Below are 27,843 nucleotides of genomic sequence, written 5' to 3'. Positions count from 1 at the left end.
GAGAGAAAGATGTGTAATTTAATGGTATATACAATTCACTGATCCTATTACTATCCTCCCTGAGCTCTTGTTAGTTTCAATGGGAGTGAGTGAAATTGACATGGACTTGTATTCTTGGTCATGTGCTCTCTCTCTCTCTCTTTCTCTCTCTCTGTTCCCCCCCCTTTCTTTCTTCTCTTGTGATCTGAGATCCCCTTTTTGTTGATGTTGCTTTCTCACTTAATTATATGCATGTAGGTTAAATGAATACCTGACGAAAGGGCCCACGTTTCAAGGCAGTGACATTTGATAGCTGAGAGGAAAAGTGGCTTTAATGAAAAGCAACCTTTGGAATTCCTGCTTCTGAGAGAGAGAGAGAAAAAAAATCCAGTTCAGCTTTCTGTGCAGCCAGCAAGAAATGATCAGTAGCACCAGTGTTTATGGTATGTCCGTTTTGGGATCTACTTCCTCCTTCTTATTGTTTTGCCTTGAAATAATGTTTTAAAAGAGCATGATGAAAAAAATCTATGAGGGGCTTGCATGTGAATATGGCTAGAGATAAATTTCTGATGTAAATGATAAAGCTTCAACTGCATAAAAAGCTATGTGTGTGTGTGGATCTGGGGGCTGTTATCATTGTGTTCCTAATTTGCTGCTTTGATTGCAATGTTACTTTTGTTCTCAGCTGCAAACCTAAAGTTGCATGTTACTAGCAGTACACTGTATAAACTCAAATAGTATGTAAATTAGTAAACTCCCTGACTGTAAAAGGGGGAGGGGGAAAATCCATGCACAAATCTATGCTGACATGCATGGCTAATGTTTCTTTTTTTAAATCTTAAAGTGATAGTTATTGACTGTTTCTCCAAACTGCGACTGACATGTATATATTTTCCACTGAAGAGTTTTTGTGGGGTTTAGCTCAAAGTAGGAAGATCGAATGGGGACAATAACCAATTCCTCCCCCTCTTAAGCGATTCCTTTAACGGCCTGTATATATCCAGTCCTCTTTCCATGTGGCTGCTTGTCATTGCTGTGTTGCAATCAGGTGCCAAAACAGACTTTTAAATTATGGTGAGAGGACCCTCTGTCTACCTCTTTTTGGTCTGGTGCTATATTTTAATTTATTTGTTTTAAAGGGGGGAAAGAGTCCGATGACATGGAGGATTTCAACATAGCTTTGTGATGCAATGTACACAAGTTCAGGTACAGAAGCCCAGGCTACTATAACAGCTGATTGTGTTTAGTACACAAATGCACATGCAGAAATCAGGAATTGAGGGTAGTGGGAGAAGGCAGGGAATAGACTCACTTTTAATAGCCTGTGGCACAAACAAATAAGGGAAGATCAAAAGCTTGTGGGTGAGGGGACTTGAGTGTGTGACTGCTGATCCTTCATAACAACATAAACCTGCATCCAAAGCAAACCTTGAGAATAGATGCCCACTGTATACACTCCTAGGCTGATGCTATACGTGCCTATATATCTCTGAAGTAACCCTCAGCTGTTACAATGGGAATGATTATCTGATTGAATTTTTTTTTTTTCTGCATTTGGAACTTGTTGACTTTGAAGCGATCAATATGGCAACTGTTTATTTTAGATGCACATAATTTGCCCTAAGACATGTTTTAAGGGGGAGGAGGCCGAGGGGGGGCAAGCAGGAAGACAGCTTTTGCTCCCCCCCGTTCTTTTCTTTCCTAGAGCTGTTGGAGCGAATGTGATTGCCAGATGGGAGATTTCCCTCTGTGATGTTAAAGCTGTAATATATATTCACAGCAGATTGGACCTGCTGCTTGTGATGAGGATATTACATTTATAAATTTTAAATCGAGAATTGGATAGTGTGCTGAGAGCTGAAATTGGATGGGGTGGATGGTGGCCACTGTTTAAATGCAATTCCTGGATGGTGCTGGTGGTGATAATTCGAATAGTAGTAATATACAGTAAACATAGTTAGACTACACTTCTTTGTATATTGTATGACACTTGTGTGTACTTTATCCTCCAGTGTGTGCCTTCCTCCCCGCCTCCACCCCAACTTCTCAATTTTCTAGTAGAATATCTCTGCCGGCAGAGTGGTTTTGAAAACAGTGTAGTCTTTGGGGGGAGGGAGGAGGAAGAACACAAACGCAATCAGTTCTGCATATGAATTTTTGTTTTAAAATGCTGTGATTTGTTGTCAGCAGCAGCACCTACGTGTTGTTTTTGTTTTGCCCAGTGATGTGGCCTGTCAGAAGAGAAATCCTGGAAAGCTGGAGAGTAGGACCCAGTCACACACCAGCAGTTCTGCTGTTGCAAATTAAAAGTGTGTTGTGGTCAGGAAATGAAAGCTACTGTGTCTCTTTTGAGCAAGTCATTTATCACGGGGACCATCTATCAAGCAGCACTTGTCACAAGGATGCTCTGAAAAAAAAAGTTAGGGCTGAGTTGGGGAAGCTGTTCTGAAGTGACCCCCCCTCCTCTAACAATAATAAAAAAGTATGAACCTGGAAAAAGCCATAATGAATGTGACTGAGAGAAAAAGAGAGAGCCTCTGTGTTCATTCTTTTAAAATCTCTTTCTGGGAACAACAGTGCCAGCAGATCACCACCTCCTAGTGATTCTGAGTTGCTGAAATAAGGATACATCTGCTTAGAGTGTGTGTGTTTCTCCCCCAGACCTTAAAACTTCTGACGCTGAGCGTGTTACTTCTAGTTTATGTTCATAGTTCAAGGCTGCCTTTTCTGTGCTTTTGTATGTTGAATCTACAGGCATGTGTTTCCACTGGGAAAACTTGATGGAATAAAAGACTTGTCCAAGGAGTTTTCCAGGTGATGAGTGCAGGGTTTAGGCAGCAGAAGAGCAGATTTCTGACCTGCATTAAATCTTCTGCATTGTGTTGCATTTGTGGTTACCTTTCCTATGTTGGGCATCTTTTTTCCCCAGTGCTAATATTTATGGCAAGAAATTTGCCTTGCCTTGCACCAATATGAAGAGCTCTGTTAAAAGAGCGTATTCCTTTTTTTTTTGGTAGCTTTCTTTGGCAACAGAACTACATGTGAATTCTTGCTGTTAACAGTTGTATACCAGACAGAATATACAGCCACAGATATTTCAGATCAGAAATACCTTTTCATATCTATGCATTGTATGGAGCGTCCTTTAGAAAACAGCACTTCCGTGAAGTTTTCCTGACTTCTTCAGAGAAGTTCTCAGCATTCTTTCCTAGTCAGCCTGTGGTTAATGTGGGAATGAATTGCTTCATGAAGCTGACTTATTTTGCGCTTGACTCTTTTATTTTTTTTTCTTGGTTGTACCTGTGAAATAAGTACTGTTCGTGATCACTTAGGAGCTGGTATAAACAAAATTGAGGTAGGAGTTTGGGTGAGTGTTAACTCTTGTGATATTTGTATCCTGCTACTGCATTGGAATCACAGCAGAGGGTTGGTTTTATTGTTGTGTGATGTTTGTAACAAGATGTGATCGCTATGCAAACCTTGTGTATCCTGTCCACCCCCACCTCGTAACAAACAAGATTTATAGTTCTATAACTAGCTGTATTGTACAAGACGCTGAACCATTTGGGGAAAGAGTAGGATGTGTGTCAACTACGTAGCCTGGGGATGGTGTTTACTGTTAGAGAGGCAATAAGCTATGGCTTCAGATACTATGCATGCAAACATAGGATGGCATGGAATGAATGGCAGCTTTAGTCCCCTCCAAAATCAATACAACTGAGACATCAAGGAACTTTTCTTCAACTTCTTGCTGATGGCAGACATTCAGCAGGAGAACTCGATTACCAATATATTCCAGCGCGTGTTGTCCCAGAATATATTCTGTAAGCAATCTCATGATTACTTCCAGATGTCTGTGTTCTGACGTTGGTTTTTATTATCATGCTTGCAGGTTTTTTTTAAAAGTAGTAATAATGGTAGATTGATAGAATTGCATTATTGAATTGTTTGCTCTGTTCTACTGGGGGGTAGGCGGCAAAGCTTGAACTTGAAAATGCATTTGTTTGCTGTACATGGAAATGTTGGAAGAGGGTGTGTTTGGGGGCTTTTTGTGTTCTTTAAAAAAATTGCTTTTAGAAAACTCATTCTGATGTGCATGTGGTTGTCAATTAGTTAGCTCTGTGTGTGCATGCAAGAAGTATTTGGATGTAATGACTGATCTTCCCGCAGTCTTAATCATCAATTAATCAGCTAATCTGCTTGTTTAGGAGCCATTTTAATGATACAAAATCAGCATGATAGCTGTACTGAGGAAACTCTCTTGCATGTTTTTAATCCTCTGGTCTAATCTAGTGTTAGAGCCAATTTTTTTTGTGTGCTCTCAGTTATTATCTACCTTTATGAAAACTAAACTGTATGCTATAACTTTATAAAGATGCTAGATTTATTGGCATAATGTTTGTTTAATTAAGTGGCATTTCATTGTGATTTATTGATGGACAAAAACTTGTTGTTTGGGCATTTTGTGAAGTAATGGAGCATTTTTTTTTGCTGTCAATAAATGTTAAAAATAGTTTATCAGCATATTTACCCTACTTCCCCCTCCCATTTTGCTGATGAGCAAAGATATAAAGTGAATAGAAAAAAATAGAGATGAACAACTTGTATGAGTAAAAAAAAAAAGTCCCAACACTTGCCAAACAAAATTAATGCAAGTTGGTAATATTACAAATAGTATAAGGTTCAAAGTTATTGAATTGTATCCATAACTGCTATTAAATCTTGTGACTTGGGAGGAAAATTGGTAGCTGTTTTTAACATTTTTCTTTAGAAGAGCACAGTAGGCTTATGGGGAGGTATGTTTTCATAGCCAAAATACATAGATTTTTATTATTCATTCTATAGCAACAGATGATTTCTCCCCCCTCCCCCACTGCTGTAAACTCGTGATTGTGCATATGACTAATAAATTTAGAGAGTATTAAATTAGAAGTGCTACCTTTAAGTAATGACTTATCGAGGGCATAGGAAAAAAATCATATCTGGGAACTTTGGAGGGGAGTCTGGTGAATTCTTTCTTTTTTAATTGAGGGTTAGAAAACAATCTAAGTACTAGGAAATATTTCAGATGTAAAATTCATCCTACAATGTTATATGGTTTTTGAAAAATTCACTTTGTATTGTATGCAAATAATTTAAACGGCAACCTTGTGAGAATATAAAAATGGAAAATATCAGGCCAAAATGTATTTTTGCATCTGATTAATAGTGAATGTTAATTATATGCCTGGAAATGGGGAAAAAAACACAACTACATTTATGTTCCATTCTTTTTTTAAAAATTTCTGTCCTTCAAATGGTGATGAGATGCAGGAGAAAGGTAAAAATGGAATTAAATATAGCCAGCCCTCTGGCATAGCAAGTGTTTGTTCTTGTGAGCTCAGTATCCTGATCTTCCACCACTGTGAAACCTAAACTTCCAGGAAGGTCAAATTTAAAATTAAGTGTGTCAGCCTCTTTGTGGGAGGCAGCAGTTGGAACATCTCATTTGAAAGGGAAGCGTTGGCACTCTTTTCCTAGATCCGTAATTGCTAATATGTTAATGCCTGTTGATGAGCCTAGGAAAGGAAAAGTCGTATAGCAGAATGAAGTTGGCTTTGTCAGTAAAATAACCAGAAGAGAGCTGGACAAATAAAGCTATGCATCTTAAGGAAGAATTATAGTAAAGGTCTACCCAGGTTCAGTGCAAACTGGATTTTTATACATCAGCAGACCTTTATGCAGATACCTAACATCAAGGCGTAACAAATACAGTGCTAGCTGCCTTTTTTTTGTTCTGACAGTGTCAGTCATGATTTCTGTCAAATGCTGCATGGCCACACATTTATTTCAATGCTTACTTTAATTTAAAGCAAACTGATTTTATTGTATTAATCACACAGGTACAATCTGGTGGTTTTCTTTAAATGGACCTTGTTTTTCAACTGTGCTTTAAAATAATCTGATAATCTGCAGTCACCAAATTATATTTAAACAATAAGCAGTCCTCTGAACACCATGGTTGAAGCATCTTGCATGAATGCACCCTGTTAATTTGTTTTAACTTAATGTTAATTTGCATTAACTGCATGCTTTTAGAGGCAATGCCAAGAGCTGCTGGTACAATGTCAGTACTGTAAAATGTGATTGCAAAAAGACATCAATACTTTTTCAGCATCGCAAGGAATGGCTGGGCATATAGGGTCTTCTGCCTGACTTGGGTTTCTTCAGTGTGGTTGGTGTGTGAGCTTGCACACCCAAACTGACTTCAGGAAGAATTAAGTCAACTAGTTTTGTGCAGAGCTGCAACTTTCACCTTCTCCCACTGTCTCCTTTCACTTTCAAACACGTCTTTTAAAAACAGTTAAGGTTGAACTAGATGATAACTAGAAAATAGGTTTAATTAAACAATCCTAACCATGATTTTTCTTCGACGTATCCTAATAACGGCTTGGGATACAGCTTATTTGTACAACTCAATTTAAGCTGTAATCCTATGTACCAGTGGTTCCCAACCTGGGGTGCAAGTACCTCCCCAGGGGTACTTTTCAGGACCTTTAGGAGTACTAGAAAAAGAATTCAATAATGGTGGAAAAAGGCAGGTCTGTATTAGAATGCCTTACGGGGCTGGCAAAGCAGGAAAGAAGGCAGTTAGTTGGCTGCGAAAGCCCCAGAAACTATTCATTTCTGGTCACCAGTTTGCGTATTATCAGATATGGATCAGTAGCTGAAAACATATAAATTTGAAATAATAATTATATTAATTACAAACATGTGGCTAATATGAGGGCTACAATTTATAGAAATGGGCTGCCAAGGGGCATGCAAGTGAAAAGCATTGGGAACCACTGCTATATACCAATGCATGGGAGAAAGTCTCCCTGAACTGTTCAGGGCTTGCTTCTGAGTAGAGGCTCATAGGATTAGGTTCCTCCACATTTTGAGTCTGTATGCATGCAAGCTGGCTGTAGTGACATGTATATTACAGGGTCTTTTGAAACTTCTTGGTTATCCCTTTAATATGCCTACATGTCCCTGTCATGTTTCCTTGGAGGATGATCTGTATTTCAGACGCACAGTTGGTGATGCCTCCTAATAGAAGCTTGACATTAATATTGGTGCTGGGAGAAGTTGAATACTGCAAGTCTGTGCAGAGTTAGTCTCCTGAATTCTCACCAAAGTCGGTGAAATTCAACCAAGTGCAGGATTGCAACTGGCATCTCGGGGCAAATGTGCCAGCATTGGGACTGGTATCTTTGTGTTTCTTTTCTTTTGAGGAGAATCCAATAAGTAGTTCCATTGTGGCTCAAAACAAGCACTTCCATGTGCTACAAGCGTCTTGCTTTGGTTTGCCTTGTCGTGTCTAATTCCAAATGTGTGTCCTAATAAATTGCATTTGTCTTTTTTATAAGCCGGGAGACCTGGTTGGCACAATTCTTAAGTATCCTTGCAGGCAGGAAGAACAAAGGCAGCTGCAGTTGCTTTCACGCTTACTTCCATGTAAGCCCTGTTGAACACAGTAAACCAAGCCTGGGAGTGGGCTGCATTGATGGACAGAGAGATTCTTGTGCAAGCGGATTTATACTGGTACTCTGGCTCTTGTGAAGTGATGAGTGCGACTGTGTAAGCATGTGGTGACAGCTCTGCTTACAGAAGTGAAGAAAACAGTTAAGTGCAATAACATTAACCTTTTCAGTATGTCGTATTCAGAGTGTGAACTTAGTTTGCTGGTTGCCTATGCTGTCCTCTCTTCCTACCCCATCATCTCTTCTTGCCAGTCTGATTACTTTCTTCCTCCTGTGTTGACATGCAGAAAGAAACTCTGTGTCTGTGCTGTGAGAATACAGTTTGAAGACTGATTGATACAAGGCATCACGTTTTTCTGCCTAAAACAAATTTAAAAATCAAGCATCCTTTTCAAGTCCTAACCACAGCACACAGGAAGGTCCAGCCAGGATGTATCTGAACACACTTGAAGGGGCAGCATTTATTTTCAAAAGAGATTTCCCCCCATCACTCCTGAATGGCTCCACCATGGAAAGAGAGAGATATCAAAAGAGCTCAGAAAAGCAACAATATTCTTTCATGTTGCTGAGTACTCGGTCACTTACAAGACTGTTTCCAAGAAGGGAAAAGAATTGATCCTGTTTTGAATTCCGTGTTGTTGGCATTTGTGAGCCCTGTTCTGTAAAGAGACCTATAAAAATTAAATTTCTGATCGGTTGGGCTCATAATGTGAATACAAATTTACTTCTGGCATATGCACCTGCGGTAGCCTAAGTGAACAATATAGGGCTGGGAATAGCAAAGCAATCCTAGAATAGCCAGGGTGGGGTGGGGTGGGGTGGGGTGGGGTTGGCATTTGATCACTGAGATATTGCATCTTCTATATATCAATAAACACAGTTTATGTGTGCTTTGTGTTTTTTAACTGCCTATAGTAGCATAGGTTTTGGATAGGTATTTTAATGTACATACAGTAAATAACAGATTAGGGCGCAGGCATGGGCAGTTTGATCCTATGCAAGTGGGAGCAAGATTGCATTAGGGGTTTAGGTAGTGGAACAGTATCCTCTGCGATACCTGCAGACTTGATTCCCAAGTAAGTCCCAGTGAACTTGGTGGGTTTGCTTCGAGTGAAGAAGCATTGACCAGGGCTGTTAGGTTCTCCCATCTTACCACCTGCCCCATCCCTGTGCCTCCACCCTGACATGCAGAAACCTACGAAGTAAAGCTTTTCTGAGAACTTTGCTTCCGTGCTTGCGTCGAAAAGCTAGATTACTGTGTTAAAGGCACAGGAACAGGGCCAGAAAAAAGGTGTAAACCCTACAGATGTTTTAAAAGCATTCTTTTGGTGGTTTTTCATTTTGTAAAAGGCAATGCTGAGTGATATTGTTCTTGAAGTACAAGGCTGTATAGGAAATATTTATATACTGCTTCTCAACGAAAAGTTTACAAAGCGGTTTACAGAGAAAATCAATTAATACCTAATCGGGTTAATGGGTAGCAAAAGGAGGGGGAAAAACCACAAGGTTGGTTTAGGAATTTTGGTGCAGTTCTACAAAACATGTCTTAATGGCAAGCAGCAGTTTTTACCAATTCACATATATGTGCACAATTGCCTTCAAAAATGCTAGGAGCAAAATTTTTAGGTTCAAAGCTGCATTTTCTGACATGGCTGTCAATCCATCATTGGGATTACTCCAGAGTAAGGGAATCTGAGCATAAAGGCTTATTGAAGCAAATCTATATTTAAAACGGCTAGTGAAGAAACATAAGAACAAGAAACATCTTGTGATTTTTGTTTCATTAACCCCATTACTTTGAACTGTTGCTAATTATATGCCATGCAGTGGTTTGAGCAAACTGTATACTATGTAAGCTTTCTCCTGATTTTCCTTTGTTGTTCTTTCATCAGCCCTGCTAAATTATTCTGTTGCCATAATGCTTGGATTTAACTTGTTCATTATCTCCATGTATGAAGCTGTAGAGTGCAGATCACTTACTGCTTTTGGCCAGAGGTTTTCGGATGTGTGACAGCTCTGGTGTTTGCTATTTGTGTTGACGCTGATTGGGAGGAAACTTTTCTTTTTAAAATTCCCCTGCTTTTATTTCTGTGTAGCACACAGGGTGCTACCAGCAGAAGAAGCCAAAAGATTCAGTGTGTGAGATAAAGTAATTATTGATGATCTACACTGGAATGTGTCAGTACTAATAATTGTGATTGTAGTGAATGCTTGCTGAGATTTCCCAACTGGACTTCAGTTACTGTTGCTTCATGTCGTTTCAGCCGTCTCTTTTGGATGGGGCAATAGGATGATCACTGTCATCAGTGGAATACTTTGTATGGGATGCAACAATAGCATCTCCATGTGATGCACATCCAAAAGGAATTCTCAAAAGGCATTCCCTTTTTGTTCTAAGCACGATATATTCCTTAGGAGGAGAATACAAATTATTAAAAAGTAAATGTGCCTTGCAAAAGAACTTGGCACAGCTTAAGTTCTCCAAAGCTGCCTCCTCTTCTCCCCATCCTTTGTATGCTGTGTCACTTGTAGAGGTCCAGACTCTAATGCCAACTGCCTAAGCAGACCTCCTGAGCATGGAGGAGGGAAGCTGCCCTGGATCCATGAAGATGTTGTTGCTTTTTGTTTTAACACTTTCTCTGTGCCTTTGTTGTGACAGAAATAAGCATATTTTTATAGCCTCCTGGAATTGGTGGCGATAACTTTTATCTCCAGAATTTCTGTGCAGACTGATGTCTGCTCAGCAGATGTGTCTGAGGACATGATTGATTTGTTTGTGCGATACACAAGCCTTGGTTTATATATCTGTTTCCTTGACTACTCCCCACCCTTGCCCCCCCTTGCCATGCAACCAAACTCAAACATCATGAGCTGCGATTGCCTGTTCTCTGGGGTTGCCTATAGCAAGCCTGCATGGGATTCATTAGCATAAGCAAGAATATGGCTCCCTAATTTGTGGGATATAATACGGCAGGGAGCTAAATTTGAACCAAGAGAAATGTTGAATAGCAGAAAAGTACACACCATGTGATTATCTGTGTTTGTCGAGGAATTCAAGGGCCCAGCCAGGCTTTCATCTCTGCACTTCAAGCATCTTGGCAAAACCATTTCATTCAAATAGGAGTACTTCTCAAATTGGAGCAACTTGATTTCTATCTTTTCTCCCTTTTTTCTCCTTGAATAATTACAGGCATGATGCTTGTTTGTTGGCTTCCAATTATTTTAAAGTTAGGAAACATAGGATTGCAAGCTACTAATAATAAATGGTGAATACGTCAAAATACACCACACTGGTTTCTATATAGAAATGGGGGTGGGGGGTGGGGGGGAATAAATGTTTAAGATTTGTGTTTGGAAACTTCCAAACACTTCCTTTCACTTCCCAGCTTCATTTAGTGCCTAATTGTGTGCCTGTTTACTTGGAAGTAAGTTCTGATGGAGTTCAACAGTCAAGGAAATGAACATAGGGCGAGTCTTTCTAATGAGGGAAAGCTGATGGACCCTTTCAATAGTCTTGGTTTTCTGCTTAAAAAGTGTGCGTGCTGTTGTTCAACTGGAAACTGCATGAGAGCCCAACACAGCATATAGCAAGGGTTGCCAAGTTCTGTACAAGGTGGGGTTACTCTGCCTTTAAGCAGCTTTCAGCAGGTGCAGTTTTGCTGTAGGCTTATACCATAGTCTTTCGAGACTGAAGGTTGCCAACCAACCAACCAGTTTTTATTCACTGATCTGGCCGTGTGATGCAAAAAGCTGTGTTTGCTGGAACACTCAGTATAACAAAAGGGAGAGGTGCCACTTTCTATGTTAAATCTCAAAAAGTCGTGTAAACTGGCTGCTGCCCCCCTGCAATGTGCGTCTGCTCTCTGAAAGTGTCTTTCTTTTCAAATGGACTTGACAGAGGGCCCGTTAAGTGTGTACTCCAGAAGACAAATCCATGCAGAGGAAATTTGCTGGTCATAACTAGGGACGCTCAAATAACTTGGTTGCTTTTAGCTGAAACAAAATCTGCAATGCATCGAATAAGCTCTCGCTCTTGTTCTTGGGGACTAAGTCAAAACGAAGAGAGTAGCATATCAATCTTTTGAATTGCCCGCTGACTGTGACAAAAATGAACCCTTATCTTCATCTGGGATAATGTTCTAAACAAGCCTAACAGATGCCATGTGAAGTAATGTTAAGTGGTCAGATTTGTCGAGAGCAAGCGATACAAAGGGTAGGCACCTGGAAACTGAGCCTAATTACAGTTGTCCAATTAATTATCCCTGCAAATGTTTAAACAGAGGAGTCCACTGCAGTTGTACAAATATTTACTGATAGTTGCTAATAAAACAGTAATTTTGTTTGGGGGGGGGGGAGGTTAAAGGGGTTTTGGAGGGTGATTGAGCTGCCAAAACATTAAATGAAAGAAATGGCTGAACTTGGGGGGGGGGTAGGGAATTAAGAGGCCTGAAATATCCTCCTTGTCTTGGATGCTTTTACCCCAACTAGACAGAGATGTTCATTGTGTGTTTCTTGTTATGCTGTAGTCCCCCACTACAAGCCCAAGGAAGTGTTATCCGGGTCAGATTCAGTCTGCACATCTGCAGACTGTTCATTGGAAAAAAAGCTGTACGCTTTCTATTTTATAATGGGCATTTGCCCAGAGATAGTTGGCATTAAACAGCATGAGTGTGACCATTATGCAACATTCCATCATTTTTTAGTTTACGTAGCTGTACAGTTAAAGGTGTCTGTTCCATCCCCATTTCCCTCTTTCTTGGCATGTATCATAAGAGATTTAATGGAGGGTATCCTCATGTGGGTGACTCTTCCGTGAGTTTTACATGGATCAGAAAAAGCTACCTACCCCAAAGGCCCACTTAGGAGCATGGCCTTAATGTGAGAGAGCTGTTGCACCATACAGTTTAGCAGTTTATGTATGATTATCATAATTTGCATGTCATTTTCATTAATGCTGTAAATAAGGGGTCTCCAAACCCCTGCCCTGGGCACAAATGTGGCCCGCAGCAAGCCTCTGGCCAGCTCAACCAAATTTGACCAAAGCTGTGTTCCAGTTGCGTTTGGAAGGTATTCTCAGGACCAGGGAGGACATGTGCCTCACCTCAGAATGCCTTCTAAAGGCCTAAAATAACCAATTCCTGGTTTTCTTGAAAAACCAGAAGTGATGTTTTTGGGCAGTCTGAAGGCCTTAGAACTTCTGCGAGTTTCTAATGTATTTATTTAAATTTTATGTTTAAAATTTATTTATTTTTCTGGCCCTCGACAGCATACCAGATATTTGATGTGGCCCTCTGGCCTAAAGTTTAGAGACACCTGCTGTATATCAGTGTTTTTCAATCTGGGGGTCAGGGCCCACTAGGTGAGTCGTGAGCCAATTTTAGGTGGGTCCCCATTCATTTCAATATTTTATTTTTGATATATTAGACTTGATGCTACTGTGGTATGTGACTGCATTTGGGGAAATGTGACAGATCTGTACTCTTAACAGGCTACTATGTATATTCTTTTAACAATGATAGTCATTGGGACTTACTCCTTGGTAAGTGTGGGTAGGATTGCAGCCTAGGATTGATAAAAATTTTCTGGTCATGACATTACTTCCGGTGGGTCCTGTCAGATTTTCATTCTAAAAAGTGGGTCCCAGTGCTAAAAGTTTGAAAACCACTGCTAGATGTTGGACTACCAGGTAGCTGTTGGTCTTAAGGCTGATTCACACAACCATGGAGTGTGCAGGTACTTACGAATCCTGTGTCTGTGATCCCTGCATCATTTGTGGCAATCATATGCAGCTACAAACACAATTGAGCTTTTGACAGTGGGAATTAATTTTGCAATGGTGTACTAAAAGCTGTGTGCTGTATGTGATGGCTGCGCATTGAGGAGGGGCACTGTTCCAGTATGTTAGTTGTGGTGTTTACAGTAGTTTGCAGTGGTATGAAAAGGTTTCCAGCAACTTTTCCATTGGAATGCTATTTAAAAACCCAAGTCATTGTTGTCCTTGGATAACAAGGATTAATTCAAGTCTTGCTAGTTACCCAATTCTATATTAGTGGGTGAGTTCCTCCACATACTGATGAGACTAAGGTACATTATGTATAGTGCTTTAAAACTGTTTCACTTTAAAATATGTACATATGAACTTAGCCATGTGAACTATTCTTGGAAGATGAATATGTTCCTATTTGTCATTCTCTCAAGGTGCATTTTAGATTTGCTTTCCTGGGAATAAGCCTCACTGGACACAGGGAGCTTACTCCTGAGTAAGGGAGGATCGCACTGCCATATTTTTTTTTTTGAATGATGTTCAAGTAGAGATACAGTGTGTTGTGAGTGATGAGGAGGGGTGGCTCATGAAACTTTACAGCACATATCCACCTATAGTAGTCTTATTTTTTCCTGTTCTTTGTGCTTTGGGTAGTTTGTGCTACCAGAACAGCATCTGAAAAGAACTAATACAGGAAGAGATGAATATTAGGCCTGCCTGTTAAAAGCCAGCTTAAAAAGAAACCTGTATTGTGCCTCCAAAAAATAGCTGCGTTTGGACTAGAGCAGCCTGCCAGGTTTAGCTGTTGGTGGGGAGCCACTGTGAGTGCCTCTGTTGTTAACATGTTCTTTAATCATAAGCATTCTAACCAGGGGAGACTTCTGGTCAATTAGAAGTTGTCATTTTGTTTTAATTTATCAGGCTGCAGGGTGGTTTTTTTTTTTTTTTTTTTTTTTTTGAAATACACTGTATTTTAAATAAAAGCAGTTATTTGCTGCAGGTCGATTGTCCTAAGAGGCATTTTCCCTTTTCTCTTGCATACAAGAGGAATACTTATCTAGGATGATGCCTATTATGAAACGTGTGCATCACTTAAACACAGGGTTGTTTCCAAATAAAGATAGTCATGGTGAACTTAAGCCCCTTAATTTAAATGTAATTTGGTTATGACTACTTTCAGGGCCTAAGAGAGGGGGGTAAAGGGGGTAATTTTTACCCAGGCCCTAGAGCCAAAGGAAGGGGCCCAGAAATTTCCTAGGATCTCACGTTTTCCTATCTACTCAGACTTGTTGCCCACATGGAATGCTAGGGACACTACCATGACTGGGGATGCTGGGGACACTACCAATGCCACATGGGTTGGTAGACCTGGGCTTCAAAGACTTTTCCAGCTGTCTCTACCCTCCCCCTACCCTGTTTCGCTCCTCTCTGCTCCTATTCTGCTTGCCTGTCACCCCCCTTCCCAGCTCTGTTTCACCCCTCCCTCTTTGCAAATGGGGCCCCAAAGAAACTTTGTACCCCCTGATAAATTTCCTCTCAGAGGCCCTGACTGCTTTTCTTTGAATAAGGCTCAGTCCTATGTATACTTACCTGGGAGTAAGCTCATTGGCTGTAATAGAATTTTCTCCTGAGTAGATATGCATAGGATTGAGCTATAACATCCAAAGGGAATATAGCTACCTGTTTCAGTATTATAGTGGTTACCCATGTGCAAATTTAAGCAACAGATGTCTTGACTAAGAGTTCCTGAATTGGATGACAGCCCGGGTTTGAGCCCTGAAAGTGACCACAATAGGTTTCAACATGGATAGGCAATGCATTAGCAAGAAGCAGGGCGTGAGTGTCCATGCAGTCTCTGGAGCCAAAGGAGGGAAATGGAGTGGTGGGTGTTTCAGTGTTCCACATGAACTACATGTCTGCAAAGCAAGCAGATATCTGCAAACGTGCTTGCAATCCAGTTCTAGGTAGGTCTAATCAAAGGAAGTCCCACTGAGTTCATGAGACCTTCTCCCAAGTAAATGTGTATCGGGCTGCAGCTTTAGTCAATATGCTATGTCAAAAATGACCCAGTTTTGTGCCAACAAGGGCTGATTTTTTTTTTTTTTTTTGCAACTTGCATATAAGGAGTTATGGAAGTTGTAGAATTCAACTTTTCTTAGTGCAAAAGCTATTTTGGCATAGAATTTTGACATTCATATGACATATACACATTCCTATTCAGGCTTTTTTAAAATGAAAAACTACATTTAATGTACAATGCTAATGTTAAACAGAGAACATGTACTGTATCTTAAAAGAAGAGTACAGAGTGGCACATATATAGAATGGATCTATTGATATAGTGTGAAGGGCCGGAAAGTTAATTAGGCAGGCCTCCTGTCCCCTAGAGGATATTTGTATGGTCCAGTGGGCTCTGGAGTGAATACAGCTCTGTGGTGAGCTATTGAAATTAAAAATATTTGTCTGAAATATAAGGTTCTCTGGTTTTATTTCTGCTAAACCATAACTTCTTCCTCAAGGGAAAAACTGAATGTATGCACTCTTCATCCTCACAAGAGGACATTCTTGTGACAGATGCTAAAGTCAATCTGCAACAGCAATACTTTTCTTTAAATCTCAAGAACCACCTTTTATTTATTGCATCTATATCCCGACCTTTCTCACAGGGTTTTTCCATTTTAGCCTCACAACAACCCTGTAAGATAGGTCTGTCTGACTCTTGATTCACTATGCTTCATACACCAGCTCAAGAATTTAACTTGAGAAATGATCAGGTGGGTGTGATCCTCATTGTAACTTGATAGCCCTATTTTACTAGAAAGCATAATTATGAAAGCATAATTGAGGGATGTGTGTGTAGGCATGTAGCATAGTGGGGCATTTGGAAGCCTAGTGTTATAACTAGACTACAACTAGTTATTGCCTTCTGGTCCTTGGCATCCTATTGGGCTTATTTAAAGCAGTGGTTCCCAACTTTTTGGAGACCATGGACCACTGGGCCAATAATTAGAATAATCATGGACCACATCTATCCCCTCTGCCCCTCACGGACCCCACATATGTGGACCCCAGGTGGGGCTGCATGGCATGGAAACTGTTTTCCATGGTTGTTTTCCATGGTTGGAACAACCCAGAAGAACCTGCAGGCAGCTGTAGGAGTATGTGCCTCTCTTCTCTTTTTCAGACCTTGTACTTCTGCCAGCAGGCAGCCCTGGGTTATGATTGGTGTACAGGTGTGGCCAGGAAGGGGTGGGGCTGGCCCATGGGGTGACAACTTGCCATGGGGGTGACAGCTGCATTGGATGTCACCCCTTCTTGGCATAACTCTGATCAGAAGCACTTTTTAAAATTACTAAAGATCAATCAATTTGGGGAGGGGGGATAAGACTTTGCAAACCACATTTCAGGCTCTCATGGACCACTGGTTGGGAACCACTGATTTAAAGGTGCCTTCCACATGCAGTAAGATTCATGCTGGATATTATGGTGCATTGCCCCAAGGCTAGAAGGTTTAACTTGGAGTTTAACTGAATCATAACCCATCAGAATAAATAATTCTTGGTGACGGAATTTGCATTTATGATGGGGAAAGCAGACCTTCAGCTTGTCTAGTAGTAGTAGTACTAGTACCACCCTCTGTATAGTGCTTTTTGAATGTACAAAGCACTTACATAATCTTGACACTTGTCCTTACAACAACCCTGTAAGGTCAGTACTTCATATGGTGGCTCAGGAAGGACATCATTCAGAAAGAATTTGTGGCAAATATGAGATTTGAACTGAGGAAGTTCTGTTTTGCAATACAATCTCTTAGCCACCATGCTACACCAGCTATGTAGTCATTGGATAGGGCTGGATGAAAATTGAAATACTGCCTCTGTTCTATGCAAATTGGAAGTAAGGCCTATTGATCTCAGGAAACACACATAGGATCAGGCTATTTTGAGATTTGAAATAAATGTCTCAAATGTTTTTAGTGCTGGGATGTCAGGGTACCTTGTTTTAAGCAACAACACGCTTTTTTGGCAATGGAGTGTGGTCATTGTGGAAACACAATTCTACTTGTCTCATCACAGAATAATAGAATCGGGGATGCATGTTGAAGCTTTTGTCAATTTTCAGACCACATAGAATGTAGTTTGGAGAGATGCACTTAATTCCTTTGGTCACGTAGCTTTTTATCGTTCTGCAAGGCAGTGAACAAATTTGAGTCTTTCATAGGGGGATGCCTAACCAAGATTTTTGGACACCCACAGCTGTGTCTGTCAATAACTAACGGAATTTGCCATATCTTCCAACTGTACAACTTTTCTTGGTGTGGTATCAAACTCCAGATGTGGCTCTTCCACCTGTTTGATGATATATCTAATTGCTGCTCTAGGCAAGCAGTCACCTCATGCCACCGATCCCATCCTCTTTTCTGCCTCCCCATTGATGGGCACTAGCACAGCTCAAATCGCTGCAGCCTGCTCCAGGCAAAGCAACCACTCCCAAAGAAAGACCCGGCAGACCAATTTGTACAGTTCCCCACAGTTGACTGGTGCAGTTAGGACCCTCTGCCTCCTGGGCCTGTTCTGCCTCCTGGGCCTCTTCCACTTTTTCCTCCTTCCTGCAACATTTGTACAACTTAAGAAAACGAGCAACTTTCTGTATCTCATGGGTAGTGCAAAGCTCGGCACCATGAGTGTGGTAAAGACCCTAGCGGAGGACAATACTGATGATGTAATTTTGCTTCAGGGACAGGTGCCCAGAAGGTAGAAGTTTACTCAAAATTACGTGAGTGCTGTACATGTAGAAGTGGGGTGGAGGGAAACTAAAGGAGTAACTGGCAGCGTCTATAGTACAACTGAATAGGATCCATCAGCCAGCTCTCTGTTGGGTTAGCCACTTCATTTAGGTGGCTACTTTAGTGGTTTTCTGAGGTTCTATCAGATAGAGGAGTTTTTGCATATGTTAGACTAGTAAGAAGCAGTGGACTGAAGATGCAGGTTCAGGTTGATCATGAGGTTTATGGCCTTCCTATATATCTATAGACAGGGGGATGCTGCTGGAAATTGTTTCCATGTGTCTACAGTAGTTTCTTTCCATGTGGTTTGATCTAATAGCTTGAAGTTGCCAGAACCATATAACCCTAGATAGACCCCTGTAGGTCAAAATGGCCACGGTGCCAGAAGATTGGAGGATAGCAAATGTCACGCCTATCTTTAAAAAGGGAAAGAGGGGGGACCCGGGAAACTATAGGTCGGTCAGCCTAACATCTGTACCGGGTAAGATGGTGGAACTAACATCTATACCGGGTAAGATGGTGGAATGCCTCATCAAAGATAGAATCTCAAAACAGATGAACAAGCCTTGCTGAGGGAGAATCAGCATGGCTTCTGTAAGGGTAAGTCTTGCCTCACGAACCTGAGTCTTGCCTCACGAACCTTATAGAACTCTTTGAAAAGGTCAGTAGGCATGTGGATGTGGGAGAACCCGTGGACATTATATATCTGGACTTTCAGAAGGTGTTCAACATGGTCCCTCACCAAAGGCTACTAAAAAAACTCCACAGTCAGGGAATTAGAGGGCAGGTCCTCTCATGGATTGAGACCTGGTTGAAGACCAGGAAACAAAGAGTGGGTGTCAATGGGCAATTTTCACAATGGAGAGAAGTGAAAAGCGGTGTGCCCCAAGGATCTGTCCTGGGACCGGTGCTTTTTAACCTTCAATAATGACCTGGAGACAGGGGTGAGCAGTGAGGTGGCTAAGTTTGCAGATGACAGCATTCAGAAAAGTTTGGTGAAGACCAGAAGTGACTGTGAGGAGCTCCAGAAGGATCTCTCCAGACTGGCAGAATGGGCAGCAAAATAGCAGATGCGCTTCAATGTCAGTAAGTGTAAGGTCATGCACATTGGGGCAAAAAATCAAAACTTCACATATAGGCTGATGGGTTCTGAGCTGTCTGTGACAGGAGAGAGATCTTGGGGTGGTGGTGGACACGTCGATGAAAGTGTCAACCCAATGTGCAGCGGCAGTAAAGAAGGCCAATTCTATGCTTGGGATCATTAGAAAAGGTATTGAGAACAAAATGGCTAATATTATACTGCCATTGTTCAAATCGATGGTAAGGCCACACCTGGAGTATTGTGTTCAGTTCTGGTTGCCGCATCTCAAAAAAGACATAGTGGAAATGGAAAAGGTGCAAAAGAGAGCGACTAAGATGATTACTGGGCTGGGCCACCTTCCTTATGAGGAAAGGCTACGGTGGCGTTTGGGCCTCTTCAGCCTAGAAAAAAGCCTCCTGAGGGGGGATATAATTGAGACATACCAAATTATGCAGGGGGTGGATAGGGAGATGCTCTTTACACTCTCACATAACACCAGAACCAGGGGACATCCACTCAAATTGTTGGGAGAGTTAGGACAGACAAAAGAAAATATTTCTTTATTCAGTGTGTGGTTGGTCTGTGGAACTCCTTGCCACATGATGTGGTGATGGCATCTGGACTGGAAGCCTTCAAAAGGGGATTGGACAAGTTTCTGGAGGAAAAATCCATTACGGGTTACAAGCCATGATATGCATGTGCAACCTCCTGATTTTAGAAATGGGCTATGTCAGAATGCCAGATGCAAGGGAGGGCACCAGGATGAGGTCTCTTGTTATCAGGCATGCTCCCTGGGGCATTTGGTGGGGCCGCTGTGAGATACAGGAAGCTGGACTAGATGGGCCTATGGCCTGAACCAGTGGGGCTGTTCTTATGTTCTTATGTCACAAAAAAGCCTGCTTGGGAGGCTGTGGGAATCTTTCTACTTCATGGGAATATTTTCATGAAGTTGAGAAACTGTCCACAGCAAGGACTATTGCCACTATGCAATGTTATGGACCTGCAGTAGATATTCCAGGCCTCTTTTCCCAATGTAGGGCTTCTGTTGCTGGGATATGGATGTTTTCTGAACTGTTCAAGGCACAATATTTTATTTGTTGGGGAAAATGTCATTCTTCCAACCATATAGGCCTGTTATTACACAAATGTCTTTGGCATGTACTGTACTGAATAAGGGCCTTATTGTGTGCAATAATGGGACAACTTTGCTTCTGGCCATTTCATGAAGGTTTTTTCTCCTGAGCTTCCACCCCCCCTTACTTTGTATTGAATGAGTTCTTTCAAATACCCGTCTGGCAAACTGAAGTAGCAACTGCACACTATGTGTGTGTCTGTTTTAAATCAACAAGCCACATTGGTTCCACTATCGGCATGTGGCACCCTCAAGCAAATTTTGGGGCCCCAGGTATGCCTACCACTAGTGTCCCTTTTAAAAGTGATTTCTGTACACTTTTGCCCTTTTCCAGTGCTCCTCTAAGCACTGGGAGGCTGTAGCTGCCATCTTGATTTTCTTACATTCTAGAACAGGAGTGTTCAAACCCCAGCCCTGGGGCACTTGTGGCTTTCAAGGACTCCCAGTCTGGCCCACGGGGAGCGCCCAGTCTCCACTAAGTCTCTGGCACTTCAGAGGCTTGCTGGAGGCCATGCTGGCCTGACACAACTGCTCTCAGCGTGATGGCCAACAATTCGACCTCTCACGTGAGCTGTGGGACGAGGGCTCCCTCCACTGCTTGCTGTTTCATGTCTGCGAAGCAGCAGTGAAGGAAAGGCTGGTCTTGCTTTGTGCAAGGCCTTTTATAGGCCTTGAGCTATTGCAAGACCTTCATTCTTCATATAAATTCCATCTCCAATGTATTCATTTATGTAAATTTATTCATATTTGAAATGTAAATTTTTTTCCTTGCCCCCGACTTAGTGTCAGAGAGATGATGTGGCCCTCCTGCCAGAAAGTTTGGACACCCCTGTTCTAGAGCAACACTATGTCATGGACATTGTGAGGGAATTCAACTCATAGCTCCAGCCTCCCAGCACTGAGTGAGCACCATTGCTTTTCCCAGTGCTACCCAGTATAATTTAGCACCACCTATTAAGCCTACTTGGCTTCTACTATTTGAGGCTTACCCAATAATGCTGAGGAGAGCTTATTTTGCTGAAGACTTTTCAAACCTGGAGCTGGCCCTGAGCACCCATGCTTCTTTCCATAGAGAATAAGCATCTGTGCAGTGACAGCATCCTCCCACGTGAATACTTTGCAGCTGGCTTGCCAGCATTCATACACTTTCCAGAGGTGCTTGTTCAGGGCCACTGGGACAGGTGAATCAACCCTCTGTGCCCAGGCTATGTGTAGATAACTGTCACTGCCTAGAAGCAGTGTTACACTATGGGAAAAATGTGGATGGCACATGGATTGACTGATTGTCGAGACAAAGTCCAAAGTGATCTCTTGGAACTCTTCCAACACTATTCTGTTCATGTTGCTGTGCTCCATAGCATGCAGAGATGCATTATTAAATTCTCTTTATGTCATTGGATTAAACCCAGAGGTACAATATGTGTTTGCCACTGCACTAGAGGATAAGTAATTCTGCTACTCTGGTTCCTTGAAAGCAACTGCTCAGTCTTCTAGGTAGTTAATCATTCTCTGTGTGTGAAGTATGTATTTGACTTGGGCTCCTAAATATTCAGCGTGGAGCCTAAAGCCCATTATCCCAGTGTGATTTGGGAAGAAAGGAGTAAAGAAAAAAGGCTGCCACTTTGTTCTTGGGTTTCCCTCGTGCATGACTTTAAGAGGAACCAGGTACCTTGTGCTAGTCCTCTAATGCTGGGGTGGCTTTACTCCCACGATCCACAGATCCTTGCACAAAGGAGCAGACTATATGCCCGCAACTTGTAATGATTTCTGTACAGCCACTTGTGCAAAGAGAGTTGAGGGGAGGGAAGCAAAAAGTCAGATAGGTTTACAGGGGAGAACTGGAAGTCTTTGAGAACCGCTGTCATAAAGGGTGAATATTTTCCCCACCAGGACTAAATGGATGGGTGTGTAATTTAGATACTTGCTTAGCACATACTTTCCACCCCAGCCTTTCTTTTGTAGTCCTCTGAGACTCTCCTAGCAGAATTGTATGTTAAGCTCGGTATCCAGCTTGGAAGCTGTGGAACTGCCATCTGTAACTCGGAATAGAAGTGATGGATGTTGTTGTCTTGTGAAGGGAAAAATGGCACTTGCCCATTTTTTTAACACGAAATGATGACCTGCACACCAATTGGCTTGGTGTTATGGGGAAATATATTTCTCCTCAGCATACAGTAGATATTCTCTTGAGTAGGAACGTTTCATTCCTTCTCAAGACTTGAAGAGCTATGTGTGTTTTGTTTCATTTCCTGAGGAGGCGAGTTTCCACTTTGGACCAGTTTTGGAGCCTTTTGTTGGACTGTATAATACAGGTGTGTGCCACTTGACGATGGGGGACACGTTTGCTGAACCCTGTTATGCAATTAGGTCATTAAGTGAACACTCAGTCCAATCTATTGCCTTTGTTGTATAAACAGACTCTCCCTGCCAGACACTAGCTGGCTGGGCAGGCTACTGCAGATAGATTGCCTCTTCTATGCATTAAGAGCCTCTCTATTGTGTAAACAAACACTCTGCTGCAGGCTATGGGAGACATGATTGCCTCATTAAGAGCATCTTTATTGTGCTTTGACCACTGTCATATATGCAGTCCGTCATTAAGCGAACCGTTATGTGCCCGACGCCTGTAATGGCATTTCAGTTTGCACTGGATTGTTTTTGAGAAGTTTGTTTGTTTGTGTAGCTTGAAGGATGCTACTGGAAGAACCTGTAAACAAGACTGCTTGAAATGAGGGTCCACTTTATTTGAAATATCATTGTTTATGTCTGATAGTCTTAAGATTTCTCTTGCAGAACACTAATGGAAATCATCCAATTAAACTATTGACTGGGTTTTCAGGAGAAACAAAAGACATCTTCACATAATGCTTGACTTATGAAATTCATTGCTAGAAAAGTGCCACTAGTTGAGGTAGCATAAGGAAAATGATGCAAATGAATGGAAGATAGATAGGTCTTTATATGGCCACAATAGCAAACCAGCATACTTAAGAGGCATTGTGAGATGGAGGGGAAGACATCATATTGTAGGGAGAAGAACAATCCTGGAAGAGCTACCTCCACCATGCGTTCATAGTTGGAGGCAAGTATGCTAGACTAGATGAACTCTTCTGATCTAGCAAGTAGTTCTTGTGAAGTTGAACTGCCTTGGCACTATTTTAATTGCTAAATAAATCCAGAAATATAATCCGGTGAGAAAATTAAGCTTCTACTGAGTGGATGATTGACAGTACATACTACTCTTGCCTAAAAGCCCAAACCCTTAATCTTTCTAAGCCACCCTATTGAATAGATGGCTTTTTGCCGCCTCCGTTTTAGGCTCTGTTGCAATGAAGAAGGGGCAGGGGCTTTGAGAACCAACAGGGTCTTCGTGGTCTCCTTAATACTACTTAGGAGGCAAGCATGTCTGAATGCCTCTGATGGCAGCTGTGATAATGTGGCACCAGAATCTTATGAATCCACTCTCCAGAATGAAATATGAATAAGTATGCTAAGTGCATTAATTCTGTTGATGCCTTTTGAACAACATCATTAAATGTGGATTTTTTTTTTTTTAAGGGAAGCGGCTTAATTATCAAACTGCTCAAAGTAGGTGTTAAGGATGCTCTCAAACATTGTGGCTTGATGGCCACACCTTTTGTAGCATAGTGCTTTTGGTTTGAATTCAGAAAAGCTTTTGAGTGTTTGTCCTTGAAGTAGAAATGCTTCATTTGTTTTCTAAAGAAATGTTAGAGAGGGTGTTTTTTTTTCCTCCTTCACCTATTCTGCAGTGAGATTGAAACACAATTGTCCTTCCTGAGCCATTCACTTTCTGAATCTTTTCAAGAATTTTTAATATTCCATTTAATTGAAATAGCAAGTGTATAAATAAACTGTGCAATTAAATTGGCCACTGTAGGAGTCAAGCCATCCCTTGCATTTCAGCCCCAGATATTTCTTTGCTCCAATATTTGCCCTGCCCATATATTTATAGCTCAATTTCTGTCCATATGCACTTGTCCACAAATGCTTGCTTTTCTATTTCCGCTCGGACAAGTGAGCCACTTACGGAAGAGAATGGTTTCAGCTTGAATGATAGCAAGCATGAAGAGGGATGGCTTTGCTTTCGGAAACCTTTACGATCCCCTTTCCAAAACATTACTAACAAGAATTAGCATGTGCTTCAGATTTTAGGATTGAGGATTCTGATCAATGAACAAAATGTTGTGAATCTGAAGTCCAAGAGGAGAAGGAGGGAGAGGGGGAAGAATGCATCTGTAATTAGCTTATAGCATTGTTTTTAAAGAGATATGCCTTTACGCTAGATTATTTAATGATACTTCATTGCAAACCAGTATGCTAACCTTTTCCCCACCTCCTCATATGTTTTTTGCGCCATCTCTCCCTCCCCACCTGCCCTTTCTTACATGAAACTAAATAAATTGAAAATAATGATTGGTAACCATCTCCAGGGCTGAAATTCCACGTACAGCAGTTAACTCCATTTTACAAAACGGCTCCAATCTAGTGAATTATGGTGCAGTTCTTGTGTGCCAGCAAATATCAACAAGCTGTTTAGAGTTCCTCTGGACAAAGGCAGCCAGCATTTCATTATGCCTAGTCACTTTGTGTGATGGGGCGGGGAGAGAAAGCGAGACAACGAGCGGGGAGACCCTATAAACAATTCAAAGTAATGCATTTGGAAATGGAGTGAGACCATTGCCTAATTGTTTAATTTGATCAGAAATGGGTGCAGATGATCTATAAAGCCATCCATGGAAGAGAGTTGCAGAGCCTATCAGGGTCAGTTGGATCACTGTTTCCACAGCTATAGTATGTGTTTAATGCCTAGTGGCCTGGTCTTTTTAGATTTAAATCTATGTATCTGTGTTAGATGTGGGCCAAGGAATTGGCATTTTGTTTTAAAATCTATTCTGCCCCAAATATACAAAAGTATAATGATTATCCACCATCACCACTGAAGTGTTTATGAACCAGTCAGGCAGATTCCATAATACTGGGGTATGTATGCATTTAAGTGTATTGAACAAGAGATTGCAGGATACCGAGTAAGAATTATTATTTTGAATGGTCTGCATTGAATGTTCAGATGAGCTCTTATTTAGTGTTGGTTTCTAAAAAGTGCTGCTATTTGTTCGCTCTCTTTGATTTTTACCGTGTCTAAAGAAAGTTGCTTAAAGCCGGCAGTATATTGAGTTTGGAGGAACCATACAGTCCATAAATTCTCGGGTGCCTACTGGATTTTTCATCAGGGGGACTTCCAATAAAAATGATCTATTTTAGAAATAATATTGTTTAGTAGGTTGAAATGTGATGTAATAAAATTAGACCTTCCGTCTTCCAAAGTTACTACTTAGATGGAACCCTTGGGATGGCAAAATGGCAGTATAAGCAGATGAATCAGACAGTTCCACTGATGGATACATTTGTCAGTCTCCGTTACGGATATAATATATTCTCATATCTGTAATCCTGACACTGTTACATCCAAATGAAATCAACATGAGGTTGTCATCTTTAAGCAAATATGTTAAGTGTTGTCTTTTGTGCTGCGGATTTGAAAGAAAGGGGCCCAAGGGAGCCAGCATCATGCAAATGGAGCAAATCCCATTTCTTCTGAGCTGTGCTGTTTTTTTTCCCCCTCCTTCATGGCAGCTGGCTGTGTTATCTTTGTGTGTTTCTCTGAGTGCTGACAATTCTTTCAGTGATCTAAGTTAGGGCACATTAGAAAGTGGAAGCAGCTGTCTGTCGCTATACTGAGAGACGTGTTTGCTCTACTGCAAAGATGAAGGACCATGAATCCTTGACACTCTCTCTCTCTCTCTCCTTCCCCCCCCCCCCCACTTTCCAACATGATCAACATTCAGACACACAGATTGTCTGCTTGGACAGTTTTTTGTTCTGACTGACAGCATCTGGCATAGACAAATTTAAAAATACATAGCATGCCATGCTTGGAAATGGAACATCCCTTTCTTTATTAATCTTCTCGTTTAAACCATTCATTCACATTTTGAGAAAGGTTAAAGCTTGCTTGATATGGCGGGAATGTTTATTTTAAATGCTCCTAATGAAATACCTTGAATGAACTCCAACAGTTAATGCATATCTTAAAAAACAACAACACCTGATTAATGTGGGCCTTGGTGGTGGATGGAAAGTGTAGGGTTTTCTCATTGTCTTGTTGAATGAAATGTCAGGAATGTTTTGATTTTTTTTTTCTCATCCAGCTAATTAAAAATGATTTTGTTTTAAAACACTCAATATCTCAAACTTCCTTTCTGATATGAAATGTTTCCCATCAGAATGCTGTTGTCTAATTAAATCTTCTATTGCTGGGGAGAAAAAATAATTTTAAGCAACCCCCCCAATCCCCCTCCCAAATATGGTTTGATCTCCTATGCAGTTCTAAATTTTAAGGATGAAATATTTTTGTGGTTTGACAAAACCTAAATGCAGATTCTAGTGATGGGGATTGTGCACTTGTTAGTATATTTTCCTGTAATAAGGAATGCTGCTGCAAAAGTCCCCATCCCACCCCCATCCATTTCATATGCAGGTTTCTCTCCACAACCCAGTTTAGCAATGCAGACATGCTTGTGTAGCATTTATGTAACAGAACTGTGAAAATTGGCAGTACCAATTGGGTTTTTAACTGTGTTTTTAAAAGACCAAAAAATAAAATAAAATTTTGTAAGGCATGTGTTCATTTGACATTGCAGCTTTTAACTTGATAACAGTCCAGTAAGAGAATGAGCATTGCTTTGTGAACAGAGTAGTGTTCTAATAGAATGGACAAGACAACTATCGAAGTGCTTAGCAGCAAATTGTGTATGCTTATTCAGCGAGTGGGGGTTGGGGAGGGGGAGAGAGAGAGAGAGAGAGAGAGAGAGAGATGCTGCAGTAGACAGGTTCCGTTAATTGTAAGCAGATAACACTTTTGTGTTCCCTTTAATATACACAAGAGAGGGCATTTGCTTTAGGATAGATTCTGACAAATTTCAGATCCAGATATACTGGACAAAATTAAAAGGGGGGAGGAGGAAGAGTTAAAAGATCTTCTAGGCCTGAGAGCCTATCGGGTTCACATTTGCCCTTTTGGAAACAGATCATTTTTTAAAATATCTCTTTCAATAGCAAGGTGAGTACTCTGCACCCAACTAGGAGTACAGGAGACCTATTGATTTTAATGTGTGTCTACCTGGGCACAGGATCACAGTACAAACATCTATATCTGAAGCATTGCAGGAAGAGCCCTTTGCAAAATATTAGGTTTCCATCTTCAAACGTTATCATGGAGGGGGATGGGTGTGTTTTAGTATGCTGTAATCTTATTGGAATTGGTCTCCTGATAGGAGCATTTGTGAGTGTGTTCCATAAAAGTACTTGTTTTTTTACGGCCATGTGAATGCAAACATATACATCTGGTTTAACTTTGAAATTCACTCTTGATTTAAACCATGCGCACGACTGAAGCTGCTCTTTTTTGTGTTAAACTTCCACCTCGACTCTGCTAGTTAAAAGTAAAGACTGCATATTTGCATCGGTAAGCAAACTGGGAATAGGTTGGAGTACACAATTCCCCGGTGGGAAAGG

General features: G+C 41.2%; 1 protein-coding gene across 1 annotated transcript in view; it reads left to right on the top strand.

Moving 5' to 3' along the window:
* Window positions 1-354: 354 nt before the first annotated feature.
* Window positions 355-27,843, top strand: part of FIGN (fidgetin, microtubule severing factor) — a 136,700-nt gene continuing 109,211 nt past the window's right edge. The window contains exon 1 of the mRNA XM_066609477.1: window positions 355-422. Within this exon, the coding sequence (XP_066465574.1) occupies window positions 398-422 (25 nt within the window). The 5' untranslated portion in view covers window positions 355-397. The remainder of the gene's footprint in view (window positions 423-27,843) is intronic.

Source organism: Tiliqua scincoides, chromosome 1 (genome assembly GCF_035046505.1).
Source record: "Tiliqua scincoides isolate rTilSci1 chromosome 1, rTilSci1.hap2, whole genome shotgun sequence".
Classification (NCBI taxonomy): Eukaryota; Metazoa; Chordata; class Lepidosauria; order Squamata; family Scincidae; genus Tiliqua; species Tiliqua scincoides.
Note: the sequence above shows the minus strand (reverse complement) of the source record. Positions and strands in the feature narration are given on the sequence as shown.